This window comes from Thamnophis elegans, chromosome 1, assembly GCF_009769535.1.
Source record: "Thamnophis elegans isolate rThaEle1 chromosome 1, rThaEle1.pri, whole genome shotgun sequence".
In the NCBI taxonomy this organism is placed as follows: domain Eukaryota; kingdom Metazoa; phylum Chordata; class Lepidosauria; order Squamata; family Colubridae; genus Thamnophis; species Thamnophis elegans.
Genome location: NC_045541.1, coordinates 152,405,163 through 152,430,708, shown reverse-complemented (window position 1 = coordinate 152,430,708; position 25,546 = coordinate 152,405,163). Strand labels below are relative to the sequence as shown.

The 25,546-nt window shown below is 40.5% G+C and overlaps 1 protein-coding gene across 1 annotated transcript in view; it reads left to right on the top strand.

Annotated features, from left to right (window-relative positions):
* BRF1 (BRF1 RNA polymerase III transcription initiation factor subunit) overlaps window positions 1-25,546 on the top strand; it is a 214,012-nt gene that overhangs the window by 21,513 nt on the left and 166,953 nt on the right. The window contains 2 exon segments of the mRNA XM_032235340.1: window positions 2,641-2,718; window positions 24,460-24,633. Of these exon segments, the coding sequence (XP_032091231.1) occupies window positions 2,641-2,718; window positions 24,460-24,633 (252 nt within the window).

Genomic DNA, 25,546 nt, shown 5'->3' with positions numbered 1-25,546 from the left:
CTGCCCTACTTTTTTCTCTCATCAGGCATGTAGATCATTCATGTAATGGTTTAGTATTTCTGAACAAATCTAATATCCAAACACTATAAAAAAATTCACATTACCTCTAATTCTTAAAATAAGGTAGACAGTAGTGTAGTTATTATAATGTTCTCCTTGGATGGGACGACTTGCATTCTTATCTAGATTTGTCAACAAATTAAGATGACTTAATTATTTCAGTTCAACAGAGGGCTATAGATGTGATTATAGAAGTAACAAATCTTTAAGGCAAACCCTTGCAAAATCTATTCCCTTTGTTGTTACTGATAGAAGAAAAGACTGTCAGCTAAGATTGCTCATGACTGTTATCTGAAAAACGTTCATGCTTTTCATGGTGATGAAAATAAGATTGACATTAGTATAAGATTAGAAAAGGATGTATTAATGACCAAACAACATTTTAGACCAGGGTTGTCAAACTCTCATGGTTATGTGACATAGCGTGACTTCCCCCCTTCACTAAACCGGGTGTGGGCATGGCCAGGGCCTGACACATCTGGGCTGTGAATTTGACACCCGTGTTGCATTGCATTGCTTTGATAATGTACTATTCTTAGTTTCAAAGAATTTCTTAGACATCTTCCATGACATCTATAATCAAAGGATAAGCCCATCAGTGTCTCTTAATTACCATATTTTTCAGAGTATAAGATGCACTTTTCTTCCCCCTAAAAGAGGGTGAAAATTTGGGTGTATCTTATACACTGAATTTAGCCCCACCCACCCGCCGGCCCCCAGCCTTTGGCCTCTACCTCCCTGCAATTTAACTCCTTGCAGCAAAAGGGGCTTGAGGCTTGAGGAGGCCTCAATAGGCTATGGAAATCCCTGCAACCTGAAACAGCTGATCATTGGGAGGCCCGTGCTGAAACTGAAATTGAAAGACTGCTTTATTATTGTTCTAGGCAACTTAACAAAATGAAGCTTTTTAAAATAAATGCTTGATCTGAAGAGGCCCAGTGCTATTGTATCTTCTTTTAAATAGCAGAGAATAACATACTTCCAGAAAGCAACATCAATTTTAACAGCATCTATACAAGTATAGTCTGAAATGTAACACCATAAACTGTGTATATCATTTGTACTGTTTGCTGCAAGAAGGCAAATTGCTGGGAGAGCAGAGGCAGATCCCCCCCCCCCCCCGTTTTCCTCCCCAAAAGCTAGGTACGTCTTATACTCTGCAGCGTCCAAAGAATATGGTGTGTTGAAACCTTCCTTGCTTGAAAAATAGTACACTACTGATGCCAGTGGTTTGAAAGTATATATAGCTTCCATATACCACTTATTGGATTTCCAGAGATACCTGATTGGTCAGTGCAAGAAATAGGAATGCTAGACTTGATAAATCTGATCTGATTAGTAGAATGGATAAAAGCAAAATCAGAAATGGTAGAGATGAGATATTGGGAGAAGAGAAAGATTAAGGTCAAGTGCAGAACAGAACTGGTTACATTTTGGAAGGGTGTTAAGCCCTTAAACATTATAGTAATCAGGACGTGGTAGCTCAGTGGCTAAGACACTGAACTTGTCGATCAGAAAGTCTGCAGTTCAGTGATTCGAATCCCTAGTGCCGCGTAATGGTGGGAGCTCCTGCTACTTGTCCCAGCTTCTGCCAACCCAGAAGTTCGAAAGCATGTAACAAATACGAGTAGAAAAATAGGGACTGTCAGGGCAGCCTCCCTCAGTAACCAAGAAAGAAACCACTCAACTCAATTTTGCAGAATTAAGAGTACTTTTACTGGTTATGAGTAGACAGCAGCTAAGCAAAGCAAGATCTGAGGCAAAAGCGTGCGTAATCATAGATATCAATATTTGACCCAACTCCCCTCCTGGTAACCCCATCCCATAGTCCAATCCGCAAACCCCTCAGGTGTCATATGGGTTTCATCTTCAAAAAGCATCATCAGGTTGGTATGCCATACAGTTGGCCTTGGCAGCAAATCCACTATCTGCAGCATGTGCAATAGATGGTGAGAACAAACTCCCTTTTTACAATCATTCCTATACTGAAAGCTGCTCCTCCCAAATACCATGCCACTCCCTCCCCATTTCAATGGCAGCCGAAAACAAATAGTGAAGCAGAGGCTGACAGGGACCACTTTGGTGGGAAGATAACAGTGCTCCATCGCCTTCAGCGTTTATGCCAGCCACATGACCATGGAGATGTCTTCGGACAGCGCTGGCTCTTCAACTTAGAAATGGAGATGAGTACTGCCCCCTAGAGCAGGAACGACTAGCACGTATGTGCGGGGGAATCTTTACTTTTATGCCTCTGAGAACTCTAATACAATATGAATCTTTGGAATTGTTTTTGAGCAGCCTATGCACACATTATATATGAATAATTTATGCTGCTTATTTACAAAAAATACGTTGAAAACCTGAACTTTGGAGGCTGAGAAAGACGCCAAAGAAAGAAGGAAAAAAGCAGCAGCAGCAGCAACTTGAGGTTCATAATCACATAAAAGGAGCCTCAGAGTCTAGGACTATTGATGTTTGTTAGGTTGAAATGCTTAGCAAAAGAGAGTCTGGGCAAGATGCATTGAAATGTTGCCATTAATATGTTATATTTGACAGCTTTTCCTTTTCTTTTTCTTGTAGCAGCAGGAAAAACTCAAACTGTTGGAGGATTTCATGTCAACTTGGGAAAGGAGTCGCGGGCACAGACTTTGCAAAATGGTAACTTGTAATTCTTATTTTTATTTAGCCTTGCTAAAGAAAGCTATCCCAGAGCTAAATTTTATCCACTATGATTTTGAGGGTGTATCAGAGAGGAAGTAGATATTTTTAGAGCACTGCTTATGCAATTCCCTTTAAATTGTGAATTGAGTTGGAAGAAATTTGTACTGAAAACCATACTTGGCGTCGGCAAATAGTAATTAATGCAAGGAGAAAAGCAAGGCATATTTGACATCTCTGTCCTCATAGCTTGCAAATAAATTGCTTTAAATGTCAGATGTACTTTAATTCTAGAATTGAAGCATCCCCCCCCCCCCCAATTCAATATAGACCTAGTTTAGCTGAGTCATGAATCTGGATCTCTTGAATTCAAGTAGAATAATAACCCTTCAAGAGCAGATTGACGGAGGGCAGCTGCACTCAGTAGCTTCACAATAAGACTGTCTTTCCCAGGTGGTGGAGTGGGCAGTCTGAGACCTTCCAGATGTTTAGGCCTAATTCTCCATTCAATGTGGCAAAGAACAGGAAGAATGGAAAGTGAAATAAAAAAGAAATAAAGGGCATCAGCTTGTCTGGCTCATTAGAAATGCAATGCTGAAGCTAAGTAAGTGTGCATCTGTTCAAGCTTGAATGAAAGACAATTTTTTTCCACTATAAACTAAAATGGTATGTGCGGTTCTGTTCCTAAGTTCAGAAGGCCCTATGTGCTTGGCATTTTTGGTAGAATTTGTGAAGTTTCCAGATCAAAATTATAATTCACATTTTGTAATCAAGCTTTCTGCAATGACAATCAATATGCTGCTGGGTTAGATTGGATTTAGGCTGGAGGGCAATTTTCTTCAGGTCCTTTCTCTTCTTAAATTTGAGAAGTTGGAGCTGTAAGCAGATGGTATTTGACTAGGCAGTCAGAAAGTCAGGCTTTTGTATTTAAATCAGATGTGGCTGATTCAGAAGCATTCCAATTCCATTCCCCTTCCATTCCATTCCTTGGCTTTATGTTATATTACATTCCAGTCATTTTTCATATTCAATTACTAAATGGAGTCTCATATATTTATTTGGAATATGCCATATTTAAAAGAAAATCTCATTACATAAAATGAATGCTAGCTTTAAAATTCATAATTTTGTTTCAAATGTTTCATTTTACTGTGCATTTAATAGCCTTTGCTGATACACTATTCAGACCGCTGCCTCTTACTTTTCTAATGTAACATTGATGTTCTCATTAATTATTTCTAATAAGACCTATACAGTAATTTCCTTGATTTTTCTCTCATAAAACTAGGTATTTTACATTAATTACTTACACAAGCGAGAGAAACCTTTGAGTGATAATTTACAAAACCCATGTTTATTAAGTACCTTTTCAAATGCCATCTCTGTGGATTTTTTTAAAAACAACAGATTTCAGATTGTACCACTGAATTTGTATTAATATCAAAACAAGGACCTAGCAACAATAACTCGTAACTACCTGGTACTGCATGTTCTATGTGGCATTGCTTTTAAATGCCATTTGGACCGAAAATTCAAAAACCCATTTGCTAATGGGTGCTAGATACCCAGAACATATTCCATCTGTACTGTGAGTCCTGCATTAGCTCTCAGTTGTTTTAAGAGCAATTTAAATTGTTGATTTTAGAACTTGGTACTAAGATACCTGCATGACTGCCTCCTTCAACTAGAATTAATAAGTCTGGTACCATCCACACATTAAAAAACTGTTGGGAATTCTCCACTATTAAATGATCAGAGGAGCCAAAGCCTGGAGAAGATGCTTCTCCATTAAGGCCCCTGTATTGTAGAATAGCTTTTATCACCAGAAGTGAGGCTGTTTGCCTTCTGGAAGCAGGTTAAAATGGAGTTCTTGCAGAGAGCCTTTTTAATGAATGAAGATAGCACTTTAGAAGTTACTTAAGTGCTTCAGTTTTAAGGTAATTTAAAATATTTGTTATGATTGCATAATTGCATTTCAATGTTATGGATGTTTTCCATTGTAATTTGCTGAAAGTTACATGATTGCAGTGATTTGAAAAATAAATCATAGAAAACATAGAAAAAATATTAAAGCATGTTAAACATTGAGAGAAGCAAAGTGGACCAGTTCTAGTTTCATGTCTGTTATGTTGACCTCCTATGATTTCTATCATTTGTGAAAATAAAGTAGATTTTTAGGACACATGTATGCATTATTTGGGAGTTTTAAGGACTAACGTAAGTCTTGTTGAATTGGAAGTTTTCCTGTGGAACACTTTGAGTGATGTTTACGGAGAATGTTAACTTTGATTTTGAGCGTTTGAATCTTTCCCTAGTGGTGTGAAAGTCCCCTGTCTTTCAGTTGTGTACTCAGACACTGAAACATTACTCTTGCCATTAGGGCATGCTCATGAAAAAGCAACCTCACAGAAGATCCTTTGTTTCAAATATATATTTCTCAGGACTCCCATCAAAGGCTTCTAACCTACTGGAATGAATCCTGGAGCCTTGTTATTTGGCTCTCTCATCGCCATAAACTTTTCCACGACTAATCCATGGAATTATTGAATGGGGTATTTGGGTTTAATCAAATTTTGATTCACCAAAATCTTGCACTGTAAAGCAACAACAACAACAACAACACTTTCTTCATAAAACATTTGAAAAAGTTGTGCTGACTGTTCTGAGAATTGGACTTCTCTTTTGGGTAAATCTGCAGCTGCCTTACTGTCAGTACATGATTGGTAAATCTCTTTCACTTGACGGAAAGGAATGCAGCCTTTTAACATGCAACAAACTCACTTCTGGCTCACTGCCATAAAGTTTCTGAGAATTTTTTTCTAGCAATAAAAGCTGTGTGCTGGTAGATTGTGCAGGTGCTGAAAATGTTTTGTATATTACCATATACAATATTGGGGCATGTAAGGACATCCTTTTGGTTTCTTTGCACAATGTACTTGGCAGCCACATTTTTCCCCACGTTTTGGCTAAGTCAACAACAGTTGGAACTCTGAAAACACCTTTGTAATTTTTTTCCTTATTAGCATTTGATGATATATTTTTAAAAAAGGTCATAACATGAGAATTTTGCATCCCACTGCTAGTGATATAGGTCCTGTATTGTCATGGGCAATTAAGGCCTTAAAAGAAAAAAGGGTTGGTATCATTCAAATAAAAATTATAGTTTAGAAACAATTCCTTTTCTGAAGAATGAAGGCAACTGCTCTAGTGCACACTGTGGATTGGGACAATAAACTGTTATTAGATACATAGATAGTTGAGGATGTGATAATGCATATAGCTGGAATGGCAGTTTGTTATACCCAGTATGAAGACGGCGGATCTCTTGTTTTTTCGTAAATTATTTTGTTAGTTTGTTAGCTAGTGCTAGTGGAAGTTATTTTTTAAAAAGATAATACTTTTTATTAAAGCTTTTTACAGTGCTAAAAGATAATGCAAACTGAAGTCACAAGGGGAGCACTGTTCCCTCTAAGATGCGCGGCCGTGTGGCCACACACATGGCAAGAAAACACCGCACAGCAGTTTCTAACTGCCGCGCAGTGATTTCTGTCACAGGCTCTGGAAGTTGAGGGGCATCAGAAAATCTAGGGTTAGCACGGGCACGGGGGCAGGAGCTTACACGGCACAGCCGGTCTGGTACCTCCTAGGCACCGGCTGCGCCGCTCATTACCGTCAGTCGCCCCCTGTTCAGCAAAGCAAACGCGGGGAAGTCCTTTGCAGGCGGCCAGTTCTAGCCGCCTGCAAAGGACCTCCCCAGACTTGTTTTGATGAGCACGGAGCATACTTTGTGCCGGCCGTGGCCGCTCAAATTAGCATCAGTCGCGCTGTGTTCAGCCAAGCAATCCTGGGGAGGTCCTTTGTGGGCGGCCAATCCTAGCCGCTTGCGCCCGGCTCTGCGGCTGAAGTGAACCCCCAAAGCTCCCGCCGCCACCAGAATATCTGCTGCTGCCTCCTCCTCCAACAGCACTGCCAGATTTGCCGCCCGACGCTGTGGCTGAGGTGAAGCCCCCAAAGCTCCCGTCAGCATCCCCGTGGCAGTGGTGCCTCTCCCTCCACGCGGAGCACCTGAGCTGACCCCCGCGTTATCCCTCCCCCTTCCTCCTCCGCCGTGCTTTTGAGGAGCCATGAGGCCGCAGGAGCTAGTAGGAAAGCGGCGGAGGGGGCGGGAGCAGGAAGAAAAGGCCTCATGGCTTCTCAAAAGCATGGCGGAGGTGGAGGCGGCGGCAGGGGTAACCCGGTGCCCAGCTGAGGTGTTCCGAGCAGAGGGGGAGGCACCGCCGCTGCTGCCATGGGCGGGGGCGCCAGCGGGAGCTTTGGCGGCTTCACTTCAGCTGCAGCGCATGGCAGCAAATATGGTGGTGCTGTTGGAGGAGGAGGAAGCGGCGGCAGCAGTTATTCTAGTGGTGGCAGGGGCTCGTTGGCATCTTCAGCAGCAGCCCTGCCCCCTGTGAAAAAAATCGAAGATGGAGCAGATCCACGCAGATGACGTCGCCGCAACATGACTGGAGGAAGAATTCTGGGAGTTGAAGTCCACAAGCCTTAAAGCTGTCAGGTTTGAAGACCCCTGGGTTTTTTTCCCATAAGGGTTAGGGATGCAAGGGTCTTGTAACTTGACAGCTTTAAGACTTGCATGCTTCAATGCCAGAGTTTCTGAGCCAACATTTTGGTTGCTAAGCAGGAGCATTGTTAAGTGATACTGATATTATATAACACTTTTAATTAAGCGGATACCTTGAATAAACATAACTTTGAGTTTCAAATAATACTGATTTCATTGTCTTAGGTGACATCTGTGAAAAACATTCAGGTGCTCAGGCATGAAAATGTGCTGCTCAAACACTATACTTTTCTGGTCACACTGAAAAAAAATTAGAGGGAACATTGAAGCAATAGCAATAGCAATAGCAGTAGACTTATATACCGCTTCATAGGGCTTTCAGCCCTCTCTAAGCGGTTTACAGAGAGTCAGCATATTGCCCCCAACAATCTGGGTCCTCATTTTACCCACCTCGGAAGGATGGAAGGCTGAGTCAACCCTGAGCCGGTGAGATTTGAACCGCTGAACTGCTGATCTAGCAGTAGCCTGCAGTGCTGCATTTAACCACTGCGCCACCTCCCTGAAGGGGAGGTCCTTGCTTAACAATCTGTGATTCGCTTTTAACAATGGCAAACGGGACTGCTAGGATTGTGGTCACTAAGCCATACAGTCATGTGACATTGCACTTTACAGCTCATTGCTTAGTGATGGAAATTCTGGTTCCAATTACTGTTCTTAACCAAGAACTACTTGTACATGGTTTACTTCTTTCCATACCCCTTCGCCTCCATTCAAAACACCCAAATTGTTATAATTTCTATCCAAATGTCGGCAAACCCCCCCCCCCCCAAAAAGGCTTTCCAGATTTATATAAAAATATTCCATATTTTAACCCTGATCAAGCTAGTTGACTCTGAATTCTTTATTTTTGCTTTGAAAGATTAAACATTAGTCCAGCACAAATTGCTGTCATAGCATTGAATCTCCCTGCAGACTTACCTTCTTCCATCTCAAAGATTGTTTCAAGGAGTTCAAAACCTTTTGTAAATTCAAAAATAAATCTTCACCCCAAGTCCTTTTTCATCTCTTGATTCATCAATTCTTTTGCCACTGTGACTTTAAACTCCCTTTTATAATCCTTAATTTCTTTAGTTTCTAACATTTCTCTGTCAACTAAGACTTATATTCCCACTTCATGCTGTTTACCCATAAATTCTTCCATATTTTATCTGTCAAGAATTATCTACAGGTGCAGGGATTATTGCTGTCAGATTTGTTATAAATTTCTTTCCCAGACAATTCCTGTTGGTGATTCTGGTTTGTAATGACTGGGGAGGAGAGGTCTCACCTTTGGCCCCTACTATGTGGGATGTCATAGGGAGTGATGTTTTCTCCTTTCCTTTTTAACATCTATATGAGGCTGCTGAGTGAGTCACGACACTCAATTACTCTGCCAAGCATCACAATTGCAAAAATCACCCCCCCACCATTTTAATTCTACCACAGCCGAAAAATAAATATATCTATTCAGTTGTCAAACCTAGTTGATGTTGTAATACCACAGAGGTGTGGCACTCTCATAATGATGTGTTCTCAGGTAGATCAGTTTGATTCACTTATTTGAAAGATATCAAAACATCTGCATACCAATATCTTGGGGAAAGGATGCACTTATATTTATTACTTGCATTACAGGTAGTCCTCAATTTACAACATTTTTTGGTGACTGTTCAAAGCTACGACACTGAAAAAAGCAAATTAGTACCATTTTTCACAGTTACAACTGTTGCAGCATCCCATGGTCACATGATCAAAATTCAGATGCTTGGCAATTGGCTCATATTTATGACAGTTGTAGTGCCCTGGAGTCATATGATCACCTTTTGTAACCTTCTGACAAGCAAAGTCAGTGCAGAATCTAAGAATCTCTTACTAACATTCACTTAACAATTTTGGCAAAAAAATCTAAAATGGGGCAAAATTTACTTAATAGTTATTGCTTAGCAACATAAATTTTGGGCTTAATTGTGGTGGCAAATCATGGTCTGGCTGGATACTGTATTTCCATCTGATAGAACTTCTGTAAACAGATGCTTTTTTCCCTTTTAGAATTTGGATGGCATGATTTCTGTTTTCTAACTTCTATAGGTCTTAGTTCACCTTTAGGTTATCACACTGTTTAAGGAGAAAGACATTTGAAGGAAAGATAACTAAAAAGAAATCTTTCACTTATGTCTATAGGTCAGCTACTTAACATTTAGTTTGGTAGGTAATCCAACATGAAAAGATATTCCTCCCTCTTTCCTGTCCACTTTTTGTGCTGGAAATTATCAGAAATTCCAGTTTGTTTCTCATAACATATACCCACTAGCAGTTTTAATTCACATTATAATTTTTCTGCACTGTTTATTTTTTCTCTCCTGACATGACTCTCTGCAGCTTCAGGCCATGAAATGTCTTTCTCACACCCAGAGATTTACAAACTTTACTACAATGTTTTCACAGAAATAGTAAGTGGCAAAGGAAAGGTGCATGCTGAAATACATAGAAATAAGAGAAATGAAGTCTCTCAACGTCCAGTAAACTTGTCTTGAGAGAGAGACCAAATCCCAACCATAAGGCACGAGACTCAAGCAAAATCTAAGGGACCAAGCAGCATCGTAGTTGAGTTGTCAGCCGGTCCAGGTCTATAGAGTCACAGTTACAAGATTTCAAGACTGAAATAACATAAAATTTCAAGACAAAAGACAAGGCACATAGAATCTAGGTTAACAAACAATCAACCAAAGGCTTGAGCTTGCTGCTCTTCTTAAATAGAAGCAACCACAGTGTTGCTCATTTGGAAGGGCAGGTTCCTTTCTTCACAAGGAAGCCTCACAGAGTGCCTTTGCCCTGCTCATTTTTCAGAAGTGGTTTGCCACTGCCTGCTTCCTAGGGCTGTGAGAAAGTGACTGGTCCAAGATGACCCAGCTGGTTTTCTGCCTAAAGCAAAACTTAGAACTCTTGATCTCCTGGTTTCTAGCTTGATGTCTTTGCCACTACAACAAATTGACTTTCTATCTAATCCTGATAGGAATTAACTGCAGACAAGTAAACAGAATTCAGTATAGGTGAGTGAAAATATTGGTACTTTCTCCTTTATATTGAGAATTCTCCATCACTTGCCTGTCTGAAACACTTTAGTAAGATTATAGGGTAATAACTTTTATAAGTATATTTACAAAGCTAAGTAGCTGAGTATCTGGTATATTCCTAAAAATGTGCATGTAATTCTTCAGGGTAATGGTATGAAAACAAAGATACTAAATTTATAATATATTACATCTGGAATTTGCTCCATTATGTAAGTATTCATTACTTGATTGCCTGACATTCAAGTGCTGGAAATCAGTTACATTTTAGAAAATTGCATATGACTAAAAAAAAATTGCAGAGAGGATCTACTTTCTGTAATATTTGCATAATGATGTTACTATTGCAAGAGCAGCATCTTTTGAATGGGTTGTGGAATGGCACAAGTTTGCCATCTACAGTTTTATGATCTTTCATAGAAATCCTATGCAGTATCTTACTGATTTTCCAAAAAAGTGCACATCAACATGTTCTTAATGACATTTGTTACAATATCTCCCTAAAAAAGAGCCATAGATTACTTACCAGGACTATTTTTTCACATGTCCCCAGGCCATCAAAGGAACCAGGATGGATCTAAATCTTCCTAACCATTTCATCAGTCTATAAACTGAAAATAACCCCAGATGAAAGTATAAGGCTATTTCAGACTCTATCCTGGGCAGGTTTATCAGTAAAGTGTTGTGTAAAAGCATCATGGTGGCTAGATGATAGCTGCTTCTCTCATCCTTTCCAAGAAGGCTTTGTACACCATATTTTTCAGAGTATAAGATGCACTGGAGTATAAGATGCACCTTAGTTTTGGGGCAGGAAAATAGGAAAAAAATATCTGCCTACCAGGTATTCAGTTTTAGCACCAGAAAAGCAAGCAAACACAATAGTATAATAAAATGACACTTTTTTCCATTTTTTTTCTTTCCCCAGCAGCGGGAGGGGGGGGAATCTTAACTAAATCTGGGCATTCAGCTAAAATCACTTAAGCACTTAAAATGTAACAAAGCTGAATCAACAAACCAGCCCAGCACTTGCCTGAAGGAAACCTTTGAGAAGATAGGAAAAATTCTTGCCTTGCCCTTAAAGTGGGGGAGGAGCTTCACATGTTAGCACCTCATTAGGGCTGAAAAAAAGCTTCCAAAAAGCTACATTCGGAATATAAGACACACTCAAATTCCACCCTCTTTGGGGGAGGGGGGAGGTGCATCTTATACTCTGAAAAATACAGTAATTTTAAATAAAGATGATGCTGGACAATACCCTGTTTTAGTAAGGGTGGAGAATTGCAAGCATTTCACTGTCTTTAACTGCATGGTGTAGCCTCAAACGTGAACTCTTATACTCACATTCTGTTTTCAGGAATTGTTTTTCTCTATTTCTTGAAGTTCTTTGGTAAGCCAAAGTGCCTCTGAATCCACAAAAAGGCTATTGAGGGCAATTTTATTAAATGCTTGACCGACCTCAACCCTTGACAGAATTATCTGCCAGATTGCTGGGAAAATCCCTAAGCATCTTCTGGAACCTTCCTGGATTTATCAGGTGCCTGAGGAAAATAGCATTTGCTATCCTGGAGAAGTTTTGGGTGGTGATCAGGGTCACTTGAACCAGGAAAAGGACTCATTAATGTTCTCCATCTTCATACTATATAGCAACTGCTCCAAAGAAAAACTAGGTCAAATAGTCCTCATCTTATGAACTTCAGTCCTGAAACTAATGGGATGTATCTATAGTTGTCATTGAAATTGAAATTCTGCAGCAGTAATAACGGAGGAAACTTGAACACCAGTATGGTAACACTGCAAGCTCCATAATGAGGACCTTGGTCAGAGCTAAGCTGTTGCTAAAGTTCATTGCAGTGACCCCTTTCCTTCCTTGATGTCACAGGACCTGAAACCCAGGAAGACACAAGTGTTTAATATCTCCAATGTTGCTGAGCCAGGTCTTGGAAACATATAGCAGAACCTCTTTTTCTTCTGTCCCCAAGTCGTCGATAAACATGGTCTTATTGACAGGGTGACTCAGTACTTAGCAGCAATAACTGGAGAACAAATAATAGCTGTAGGAAAGTAATTAGAAGCTTAATATTTTCTTCTCCATAAACAAATACAACTTATATTTATATACTTTATTTGTGAAAGTTATTAGAATCTGTCACAGAATTATTAAAAATAAAACGCACATTTCTCCTTTTCTAAGTGCTGATTCTTATTCTCCATTTGCCTATGCTTGATATGTTTGTTTTTATAATTTTTATTTTAATCTGGATTTTTTAAATTGTCTATTTTTATATTTGTTATTTGATTGCTGTGCATTTCCCAAAGTCACCTGTGGTGAGATAGACAGCTATATAAATTCAAGTAATAAAATAATAACAGTTATAATGATATTTAATTGTGATTACTTTTAGGTTCCATTGATTCCAGACAGTCTATCGTTTCTAGATAATATAAACTAGTCTAATGGCACAGCAAAGCCTGATAAACCAGTCCCCTTATCAGCATATAAAAATATTACTTGTTACAGTTCATTTCATGAAAACGTTTGTGAGAATAAAAATGTTTCAAAGTGGTGGCTAAAAGATCGTAAAATGGAGAATTAGGAAACTTCATTGTTGGGGGAGATTCAGAAAGCTATCTTTCCCCTTTTCTTTTTGAACTTTTCCCTATCTTTACTTGGAGATATTTGAGCTTTTTAAAACTTGTTTCCATAACTGTTGTACATTTCCTGTAAATATGAACTGAAGCAAAGATTTTGAGGTTGCAAGTTTAGGCAGCAGATGTGTCCTGAATGTGAGAACTAGAACTATTAACCCCCATTGACTTCACCACATTTTTGTTTCTTCCTGCATTGGACAGATGTACTTTATTTTAAAGTTCTGGCTGAAAATAGAAATATAGGAAACTCCCTTGTACAGAAGAGTCGCCTATTATTTTTATTTCTGAGGTGAAACCTATAGAGGTTCGGGAAGCTTTCTGCTACATAAAAATGATATCCTATGTATTAGGTATTTACTTCAAATTATGGTAGCTTCTAGCTAAAAAATAATAATTTAAATAAAGAAATGGAATAGGGAACTGGTGACCTTGAAGAAATAGACACAATGTTGCCTGATAGTTATTTTCCTTAAGCTGGCATTATCCAGATAGAGGTAGTCCTTGAGATAAGACAATGTTTAATGAACATTGATCACAGATCACTTAATGACAGGACTGCTTGAAGGAGGCCATCTATGTCAAAATTGAACAGCCCTTTCTGAACAGGAGGGATACGACATCATCTATCTCCAGTCTATATCAGAGTCCTTTCAACAGTTCCAGAAGGCTCCACACCCATTTGCACTACTCAGGTGATCCTGATGACACAGATAAACCTACAGGTGGCCTTAATGACTTGCCAAAAGAACTCAAATGTCCATCTGTCTGCAAGAGGTATAAATCCTTCCATTCCCCACCCTCAGGTCAGAACTGAAGAAGCTTCTTGGATGAAAAGAGAAACATCTTCAAAGAAAAAACAGAAAGTCCAGTTGCCTCTTAAAAAAAAAAAAAAGCACCTTTGGGATAATGAACATCCCAAAATTACATACGATCATGTTTTAAAGTTAGAATGACTCTAGCAACCCTGCTGTCATTCACCCTTATGACTGCCCATAGGGACTTTGTAGTACCCCCGCCTCTCTCCTCCTCGTCCCACCCCGCCATGATCCCACAGCACTTGTGCCTTCTCCCACATGCTCATCACCCATTGAAGTTACCTTTTGAAGCTCTCTGGTTCTCCTGTTAGGGAAGGAGGGCAGGCCATATGGAGGTAGGCTGAACACGGTTGCCATTTTGTTATACTTGCTTGTTGTGGCTGGGGACAAAACGACGGCCTCAAGACAAACTGCTTTATTTTGCTGCATTAACAATGTCTGCACAGAGCTGCTGAAGTGTCTGGATACTGTAGAAAGGTTCTGCAGTGCTGTGTAGACCTCATTAAGGCAGCAAAATGAAGTGGTTTGCCTGGGCCACACTGCGGCAACCTGAACTCAGCCGCCATTTTGTGGGTGGGGTGAAATGCTGGCTGTTTTTGGAACTGTGCCATGCAGCTACAGAAAGAAGCAATTCATTCCAGTGCTCTGGAAGGCCTTGGAGCTCTTCTAAAACTAGGTGAGGAGGAGGAGGATGTTTGGCTTGGTAGGGTGGGAATTGGGCCTATAGTCTAGGGGGGGAGGGCAAATTGACAATGGGAAAAGAACTGTGGGAGCTCAAGGGACAGGAAGCGGAGCATAGACTGTCTCGGGGTATGTGGGGAAGGCCTTGGGGAGGGCCAGGAGAGGTAGGCCTACGCTAGGCCCCCAAGGGTCCCCCATCCCCAAGGCATCCTGTGCTCCAGACCCAGGCATTTGCTTAACGATTCATTGGGAAGAACAGGAACAGGGAGGTCATTAGGTGAGATGCTTCAATAACAACCATCATAACATGCAACTGTAACAGCAATATCAGTTACAGTGATATCTCAAGGACTATCTGTACAATGGAATACAAGTTTCATAACTTGGCTAGGAGGGTAATGGAAATAGTGGTTCACGATACCCCTAACAATATTGCTTTACAAAACACCGGGTTTAACTATGACTATATTATGCCAAGCTTCATGGACCCTAAATAAAAGATTTTTGTGCTGATGCATATTTCCTTTTGTAATGGAAGTATACAAAGGAAACAATACATGTTGTTGGCACTTGCCTATAAGAATACATTTCTTGAAATTTTGGCTAGAATTGTCTTGTTCTACCAGGTGTGTGCCTAACTGAGAAAATAAAAGCCACGGTGCTTATGACACCTTCATTTGGTGAGTGGAGAGAGTTGTGTGTTTACCTTTGGCTTTATTCCATACAAGTGGAAAGATTTGCAGTTTTGTCCTGTTTATTGGCTGCTTGGAACAGATGGGATAGGTAGAGCTGAAATCTATCTAGTGTATTGAAAATTTTAAAAGGAAAATGCTATATAGTTTGCATTCTTTTATATTTATTTATTTATTTATGGAGGAAAACCAGAGAACGTACACAGCCCTGCTCCTTTAAAGGGCTATCTCCATTTACATGAGTTCAAAAATTTGTATCTGAATTGATCAATTCAAAATTAATTTAAATTGAATCTCTGTCTGAAAGGGATGAGGAGTTAATTGCTCATTTAACTCCCAACAATCCTAAGTGATCAATGAGAGAGCTGGAGTGGTGTTCTATAGTTAAGATGTTGAACTGCTAAGAGGTTCTAATGTAGTCTCGCCAAGGAACTATGGGCCAGTCACTATCCTTAGTCCAGTTTCTCTCACAGGATTGTTATGGAGCAGAAGAGATCTTGTACTATGCTTAGATACATACACATATCAATTCAAATGTTAAACATAACAAAAAATATAGGTGCGTGTTGTGGTCCAGCAGGAGCTGTTGTAGCTGCCACCAGACTCCGACAGCGAGGGGCTTTATGAGTCGGCTCTGGAGGATGTGGAGGATCCTGGACAGGGTTCCGACTCCGAGCAGGGCACAGAGAGGATGGTTGGCCACCAGGAGGCACATGAGCCTTGGACCAGTGGGGAGGAGACAAGGGAGAGTGAGCCAGATGACAGTAGTGAGTTGTTCCTGGATGCACGGTATCGAACAGCTAATAGGTGTCAGGAACAGTTGCGCAGTTACAGGAGGTAATTGCACTCACCTTGTGGTCATTAGGCTTCTCTCCAGACTATAAAAAGACTGCTTATGCACACGCCCCTCTTGCAGAAGTCAACGCATTGACTAAAAGTTAGAGAACTTTTGTAATTAGCTTGGCAGGCTGGATTGCTGCCAAGGTTTGTCTGAGTTGCTGCCAAGGTCCTTATCTGTTTGTTATGCTTAGCTTTCAGCCACCAAGGTTTTGGTTTCTTGCTATTAAAGCACATTCCAGTTAAGCTTGGCTCGGCATTTGTTACTGGACGGAGGAGGGGGTCAGAACAGGGACGTATAGATCAATCCCCTTTTGATGTATATGTTTACTCTGTTGTAAATTCTCTTCAATTCTATGGTTCTTTTAAATAAAGCAATTTTAAATTATAAAGCACATTGTACATTTGATTTTAGAATGTTAAATCAGATGATTTTTAGCTATTATATTCCATACTTCCAGGCTTTAATAATATTTGTTGGAGCCCTAAATATAACAGTTTAGGATAGTACCGTGTTTCCCCAAAATAAGTGCTTGGCCTTATTTTTGGGGCGGTCTTAATATTTTTAAGGTGCAGGAGGCAGCAAGCATGATCACCTCATAGCTGCTTCTGTGTTGCAATATTTTCGGGGAGGGCTTATTTTAGCGCATGCACTCAAAAGGCTGATTGGGCTTATTATCCAGGGAGGTCTTATTTTGGGGGAAACAGGATATGCCTGGAAATAACACTCTTGGTTAGGGTTAGGGTTACATCCTTCAGTATAATCCCTTTCCCTAAATGTCTCCTTGAACCTCCAATGGGCCTATAAAGTTTATTAGATAATAAAATCAGTGGATAGCTAAACCCAATGCTTTATTTGGCAGTGTGCCCAACTGGTTACAAAAAAGACAAAGATAAACAAAATAGTAGAGAGCATTTGAGGAGGGGGTAAGGGGAAAGAGGAATAGCATTCTGATAAATAAGTGCTTAGTAATTAGTTCCTCATATATCAGCCGTATTCTGCAAGAATACTAAAACAAGTTCCCAAAATTCCAAATGTGCCTTCTAGACCAAAAGATTATTCATGAACAAGATTAGAAGTTGCACACATTGATATTAAGTGGAGTGTGTGTGTGTGTGTAAATGGGGATGCGCAAGCAATATTAAAAAAATCTTGGGCAGTACTGGATTAAGAGGTAATGTTTCATAATGACACATAATATTTAGAGCACCACACTGTACTGGAACTTCTGAACAAAAGGGACAATAGAGCAAAATATGACCACCTTTCTGCAGATTTTTTTCAGATTAGACTGCTAATCCCCATATCTGACTTACCTGGGTAGTTAGATAAGGAAATATATTACTAAATCAATGCTCTTGGCCAGGTAGAATGGTCTGCAATAAAATGTATGTGATTGACTCCCCAACTAGGCAAGATCAAAGGTGATGTTAAATAAAGAGTTATTTATTTCACTTCAGCATAGATGATGGTGAATCATTGAACCCTGCTAATGTGAAGGATGTCTGATGTGGCATAAACAGTATTAGTAAATACTTAGCTGATATAAAAGCTTTATAAATACCACTATTACTATGTTGGAAGCTTAAATAGTCCATTTTTTTCTGAATTTGCTTGATCTCTGCGTTGGCATTTTTAATGCCAAGTGGGATCAAAAGTTCATCAGAGAAACCACAGTGTCTAGTTCTCAAATATACGTTTCTTTCTCCGGGATGATATACTCAGTGGGATAGGGATTCTGGATGAAAAGCCAATTTTAGCCAGCGTTACCTTAGCAGTTTCATGTCTGGCTCTATGGACACTATCCTAGAGTTCAGACACAGAGAAACTGAAGACATCAGGAAAGAAGGCTGTTAAGAATTTGATTGCATTGTTTTTTTAGATGTTTTAGATTTTTGTAAATAGTAAACTATTCTAGAGCAATAAAGCATACAACTGAAAAGGCTGTATGAGCCTAGATTTTCTTGAAAATTCCTTATAAATAGTAGATCAGGTTAGCTCCCTCTTTATTAATGTTCTGAGATCTATAAAGACAGAGATATTTCAGACAGATATTCCTTGCAGTTCTTATTTTATCCTTCCATCTCAACTTCTGTTTCTGTTTGTATTCCTATATCTGATTGATGCTATTTTTCTAGTTTTTAGAGAAGACTTGTGCTATGGTTATATTAATTGAAGTTTATATTCTATGAAAGTCACCAAGAGTCTAATTGTGGCAGGGTAGAGATTCAAGAACATAAGGCAAAAAGATTTTGTTAGACTTTTTTTAAGCAGGAGTTTTACATTTAGCTTGATCCTCAAGTTCTGTGAAGAAGAAAATAAAGAGCTGGAGGAGAAAGAAATAAACAGGAATGAAAAAATGGAAGACAGAATTCCTGAGAGTTTTTTTTGCTACTTATGCAAAATAAAAAAAAGTATTCTAATGTATTCTCATTAAATGCTAAATGTTTTCAAAATCTCAGTCTTTTGCAACATGTCATATCCTAGTACCGTGATGGTGAACCTATGGCATGCATAGCACAAGTGGTACATGGAGCCATATTTGCCGGCATGCGAGCTGTCAGCTCCAGCGTGCACGCGGACACAGCCAAGTTGATTTTTTGGCCTTCAAAAGGGCCCGGGGATGCCATTTTCGCCCTCCCCAGGCTCCAAGAAAGTCTCTGGAGCCTGAGGAGGGTGAAAAACAGGCCCAATAGACCTACCAGAAGTTTGAAAACGATCCGTTTCCTGCTTCTGGAAGACCTCTGATAGGCTCATTGGGCCCGTTTTTTGCTTTCCCCAGGCTTATAATATCTTATGTCACCTGTATGTATATAAAAATACATCTATGCCACTAGTTGAAGTGATTATTTAATGCAGTTTGCAAGGAGTTAAAAAAGCATAAAACTGCAAGAAAACTACATTATTATGCTTGCAGAGCTGCATGGAATGGCATTTCATTACAGTCAAGTGTTAAATTACAGTATTTCTGATGTAAGGAAAATAAAGGTTTTATCAAGCATTACAAAATTGGTGGAGAGAAAATATTTCTGCACAGGAATTAGTAAGTAGTCAGTATGTGGACTGTAACATAGCAATCATAGCATGTGTATTTTCTTTGTAAGTTCATGTATTAGTTTTGTGTGGGAAGCTCCAGCTCAGTGCAGCCTCTCAACACAGCTGTATGCAAGAATATATATATTCTTTTATATAAACAGCTGCTCTTTGGCCAGCAGGAACAAATTCTTGTTGGGCTTGACTTAAGATAAAAAACATATTATTCTTTTGATTTTAAGATATATGAATGAGAAAAATTGTGGGTATGTTATACGGAAATTAACAATGTTACTGCTTATTAACTCAGACAGTTTATTTAAATTACAGATTGACACAGTTCAGAATAGTTGATCTGTTGTTTATTTTAGAACCTACTGCAACTTTGGCACATGTGTGAGCAATGCTTAACTTAAATTAAAGAAAATAATGCTAGTGTTATCATTTGGGAATAGGGAATTGCCATTTCTTGTTGGTATTGGTCTTATCTGCAAAATGGCACCAATGGAGCCTGGTTTTCCTAAGGCCCCTTAAAAAGGGATTTGTATAGAGACAAATATACAGAGAATCTCCAGGTGATCAGTTAAAGCTTGGTTGAATTAAATCAAAGTAGTTAATTACCAAAGAAAGCAAATGAATTATTTCCCAGCAGTTGGCAGTAGTTTAGAATATGAATTGGAATGACTAAGCTGTTTTGTTGATTATGTATTAAAATTATATCCATAGGCTCACAGGCAGCAATTGAGTCAAAATAAGGTTTTGATAAGCAAGGTATTAAATGCAGTATGTATGTACCCCATACCAATCAAATGATGCTTAAAATAAAGAACCAATGAATTTTTTCCATGATATTAATTAATTTGAGCAGAAGCAAATTATAATTCCCAGGACATAAGTCATTTTCTCAGCATACAGCTACAAGAATAGTGTTCTTGACAGCAGACACCAATATTTCAGCAAGCTGTTAGATTAGAATAGACAATAAAACATTGCATTTTTTACCCAGAGTTTGCCAGAAGGTTATGTGGAATCAACCGATAACATCTTTGAATGGATAACTTGTAATATGTTAGCAGAAATTCAAACTCAATATAGTTTAGCAACAAGTAAAAGCTCCTCCCCCTCCCGACCAATCAATAGATGTCGGTCCTTAGAGGTAGGCAAGATCAAGAAATAGAGGCAACAGATATTATAGGGATTACCCTATATCAGTGATGGCAAACCTTTTTTGGCTGCTGTGCCAAAAGCTGGGGGAGCACAAGGGTGTCATGTGCTGGCATGCAACACCCATAATGCTATGTGCGTGACCCTCCCCCCAGCGCGTGCATGTGCGCGATCAGCAATACCCCCTGCTTTTTGTGTGGTTTTTTCACCCTTCCCAGGCTCCAGAGGCTTTCTAGGAGCCTGGGGAGGGCGAAAACAGCCCCCACCCTCCAGACGCCCTCCAGAGGCTTCCCTGGGCAAAAAATGGACCTATCGGGAACCTGGAAGTTTGGGAATAGTGACTTCTGGTTTGTCTGTAGGGCCGGTTTTCAATCTTTGAAGCCTTCAGGAGGCTTCTTTGAAGGCTCCGGAGGTTGAAAATTGGCCCTACAGCCAAACTGGAAGTCACTTCCGATTTCCTTGTAGGGGCGTTTTTTGCCCTCCGGAGCCTTCAGGAAAGCCTTCTGAAGGTCCCTGAAGGCTCCGGAGGTCAAAAATCGGCCCTATGAACAAACCAGAAGTCACAATTCCTGAACTTCCTGGTTCTCCATAGATCTGTTTCTCACCCTCCGGAGCCTTCAGGCCAAACGGAAGTGACTTCCGGTTTGTCCTGAGGGCAGTTTTTCATTGTCCGGAGCCTTCAGGAAAGTCTCCTGAAGGCTCCTGACGGCGAAAAACGGTCCTACGAGCAAACTGGAAGTCTGTTCCTGAACTTCTGGTTTGCCCTTAGGGCTGGTTTTTCGCCCTTTGGAGGCTTCAAAGGCCTCCAAAAGAAGGTCAAAGTCAGTTGGCCAGCGCGCACATATGCGCTCGCCAGCTGACGGCAACGCCTGACAAACAGCTCCGCGTGCCATTTGTGGCACATGTGTTGTAAGTTTGCCATCATGGCCCTATATTATTATAGGGCAGAATAATAGAATCTTGAGAATTTGTCAGTTTCTCTCTGCCCCATCTTGTAATACCATCTGTATGAAGCAAAATCAAGGCAGGGTTATTTTGAGTTTCTTTTTCATTCTGTCCCCTTTTTTAGGCCTGAGTTATCTTACTTGTCTCTTCCCTTAATAGCTCATTGCCCTCTAGGTCTAGAACTATAGATCTGTACTGCTTCACAATATGTTACTAAGGATGTTTTCTTAAACAAAAAAACTCAAAAGGCAGACTAGATGGATCACTAGGTCTTTTTCTCCCATCAGTTTTCTGTTTCTGTGTTATAAGAAACTAGGAGTGGAGTTTTGTATGGAATGAGACTTAAACCTTGTTCCAGTACTGACCAAAACTTTGTAGACTCTATATCAGGCATCCTGATCTTAAATTTCAGCACAATTTTCAGGAAATATTCAGTTATCTGGATTACTTCTGAGAATCTAACACCTACTTTTATTGTAGCTCCATTTTTACAGAGATTTAGAGATTTAGAGATTTATTAATATTTGTAGGCCGCCCTTTTCCCTGAGGGGACTCAGGGCGGCTCACATAAAATAGGGGAAGGGGAGATACAGACATTAAGATAAGACATATAATAAAATAATAAACAACATACATTCATCATTCGGGAGGGGAATTATCCTTGTCCCCAGGCCTGACGGGCGAGCCAGTTTTTCAAGGCTGTGCGGAAGGCCTGGACGGTGGCGAGGGTGCGAATCTCTACGGGGAGCTCGTTCCAAAGGGTCGGGGCTACTACTGAGAAGGCCCTCCTCCTTGTAGTTGCCAGCCGACACTGGCTGGCCGATGGTATACGGAGGAGGCCTAATCTATGTGATCTTATTGGTCGCAGGGATGTAATTGGCAGAAGGCGGTCTCTCAAGTATCCAGATCCACTGCCATGTAGGGCTTTATGGGTGACTAATAGCACCTTGAAGCGCATCCGGAGATCGACAGGTAGCCAGCGCAGCTCGCGGAGGATAGGTGTTATGCGGGTGAACCGAGGTGCACCCACAATCACTCGCGCGGCCGCATTCTGTACTAGCTGAAGTCGCCGGATGCTCTTCAAGGGCAGCCCCATGTAGAGCACGTTGCAGTATTCCAGCCTAGAGGTCACAAGGGCCCGGGTGACTGTTGTGAGAGCCTCCCGATTCAGGTAGGGTCGCAACTGGCGCACCAGGCGAACCTGGGCGAATGCCCCCCTGGTCACAGCCATTAAATGGTGGTCAAACGATAGCTGTGAGTCCAGGAGGACTCCCAAGTTGCGAACCCTCTCTGAGGGGTGTAGAATTTGACCCCCCAGCCTGAGTGATGGAATATTGGTCGAATCTCTGGGAGGGAAACACAACAGCCACTCGGTCTTTTCTGGGTTGAGCACGAGCTTGTTAACCCTCATCCAGTCCATAACAGCTTCGAGGCCGCGGTTCATCACGTCTGCCGCTTCATTGAGTTGGCACGGGGCGGACAGATACAGTTGAGTATCGTCCGCATATTGATGGTATCTAATCCCGTGCCTGCGAATGATCTCACCCAGCGGTTTCATGTAGATGTTGAATAGTAGGGGGGATAAGACCGAGCCCTGAGGCACCCCATAAGTTAGGGGCCTAGGGGACGATCTCTGCCCCCCCACTAACACCGACTGCGACCTGTCCGAGAGGTAGGAGGAGAACCACCGCAACACGGCGCCTCCCACTCCCACCTCCCGCAGTCGTCGCAGAAGGATACCATGGTCGATGGTATCGAAAGCCGCTGAGAGGTCGAGGAGAACCAGGATGGAGGAATGTCCTCCATCTCTGGCCCTCCAGAGATCATCGGTCAATGCGACCAAAGCGGTTTCTGTGCTGTAACCGGGTCTGAAGCCTGACTGGAAGGGGTCTAGATAGTTTGCTTCCTCCAAGGACCGCTGGAGCTGGAAGGCCACCACCTTCTCAACAACCTTCCCCAGAAAGGGGAGGTTGGAGACTGGACGATAATTATTAAGGATAGCTGGATCCAAAGATGGCTTCTTCAGGAGGGGTCTCACCACCGCTGCTTTCAGTGCGGCGGGGAAGTTCCCCTCCCGAAGTGAGGCGGTGACAACCGCCTGGATCCAGCCTCGTGTCACCTCACTGCAGTTAGTAACTAACCATGAGGGACACGGATCCAGTACACAGGTGGAGGTACTTACAGCCCTCATGGCCTTGTCCACATCCCCGGGGGTAACGTCTTGAAACTCAACCCAGAGTTGTTCAAATTGATCCTCCTGTGCCTCGGCTGGAGCTGCAGGGGTGGAGTCCAAGTCCGACCGAAACCGAGCAATTTTGTCCGCTAAGAATTGGGCATACTCTTCGGCTCTGCCCTGCAAGGGTTCCCCCGCTTCCCTTTTGTTCAGAGCTGTAACATTTGCTAGTACTGTGCTGTGCTTTCAACCAGCCATGTTGTATCATCTTGTGAATCACCCAAGAAGTGTTTTTCAACATTGGCAGCTTGAAGATGTGTGGACTTCAAATCTCACATTTCTACAATCTATTCTGGAAGTTTGAAGTCCATACATTTTGTCAAGGTGAGAATTTTTTTTGCTTTGGAAGAAACTCTATTCATCTTTTCCTAGAAGCCACAAATCTTTTATTTAACCTGGCAGATAAATTCTCCCCAAAATATGAATGTAGGGAGGGAGCACTACCACTACAAGGACAACTGGTAGAGAACACACTTTTTATATGGACAGATTCCCCTAGTTGTGATTTTGTCCTACTTGTGGTTGGGATTCTGTAATGCCATAATGTACTTTCCCAATGCATTATATCAAAATACATATTTTGCATCCAAATGAACGTGGGGTATTTTATTAGAGTTTGTGAAGTATATTGCAGTCTGTTTAGTTGTTTTCAAATGAAATGCTGTTGCTGCTAAATCGTTGGCTTGTTTTTAATCTCATAGCTGGCCTAGAAATCAGTCCCCTGTGAGTCCTACCTTAGGCACGAATGGTGGTTTATCTCTCAACTCAATCAACTCACAGGGTTGTTGTGGAGGAAATAGGAAGAGGAAAGAGTATTATGTATAAGTATTGAGTTACTTATAAGGTAATAAGGATGAGATAAAAATCAAATAATAAATTAGTAGTTTTTTACACTACACTTCTAATCTTTGGAGTATATTTATTCATAGTTAACAATAAGCTAAGCATATAGTTCTATTAGCTTTTCTTAGTCGTAAAAATGCTTTGCAAATGGTTTATAATTTTTGTTGTTGTTTCTTAAAGGAAAACGCCAGATCCATCATTTAGGGAACCAGCTGCAACTAAATCAACATTGTCTTGATACAGCTTTCAACTTTTTCAAAATGGCGGTGAGCAAGCACTTAACCCGTGGGAGGAAGATGACCCATGTCATAGCAGCATGCCTCTACTTGGTCTGTAGGACAGAAGGCACTCCACGTATCCTTTCATCATTTGGCAATCAGACCATTTCAAAATATCTTGGATATTTCTAGAAGTTTATGAATAGAAGATTATTTTCATAACTGTTAAAGCAATAGGAAACCATTCCAAATTGGATAAATGTAAACAATTGATGGAGATAATTAATTCAAAAGTTTGTCCTTGGCGTTAAATCTCTGCTTCTGCTGAGCAAATGGCTTATTTTGAATGTTTGTACCTTATTCTGCTTTAATTTCATAAGCCTGCTTTTCCTGTAGCATTTTCTTGTTCTGCTAGATTTCTGTGTATTTTCCACATTATTCTTGTTAATAGTGAAATTAGATTCTGATGTCCAGACAGATAAGACATCAGGGTAATTTGGGACAAATATGAAGACCATATTCTTTACAAAAATATAGTAAGCAAAAAATAATCCTGCAGGAATCTCATTGAGTTGAGGGTGAAAAAAATCAATCAGGAAAAGAAAACTGCAGATACAAAAGTAATATAAACAACTATAGGAAATATTATAGAAGACAAAATAATAATAATAATAAAAAAGATGTGTTGTGCCTAACACATCAGAAGTTGTGAAGAATAAAAAACATATATAATAAGGAGGAGAGAACAGAGAAACTAATTGTGGTTGTGTGGCGAAAGTGAATTTATTACATTCTCCTTGATTTATTACATAATCTATGGAAAAATGTTATTGATCATCCACTCATAGAAAAATTGTAGGTGGTTTGGCTATTTCTGCTTTTTAAATTCTCCTTAATCCACAAACCATTCAGAATATTAAAATATTTTCCTCCCGTTGATTGCACCATTTCTGAGGTTAGATATCTTTTTCTCTCTACAATTCTAAGGCCTTCCAAAATACTCGAACTTGCACACAAGTTCATGCATCTAAGGGTTGTTAGATATGGCT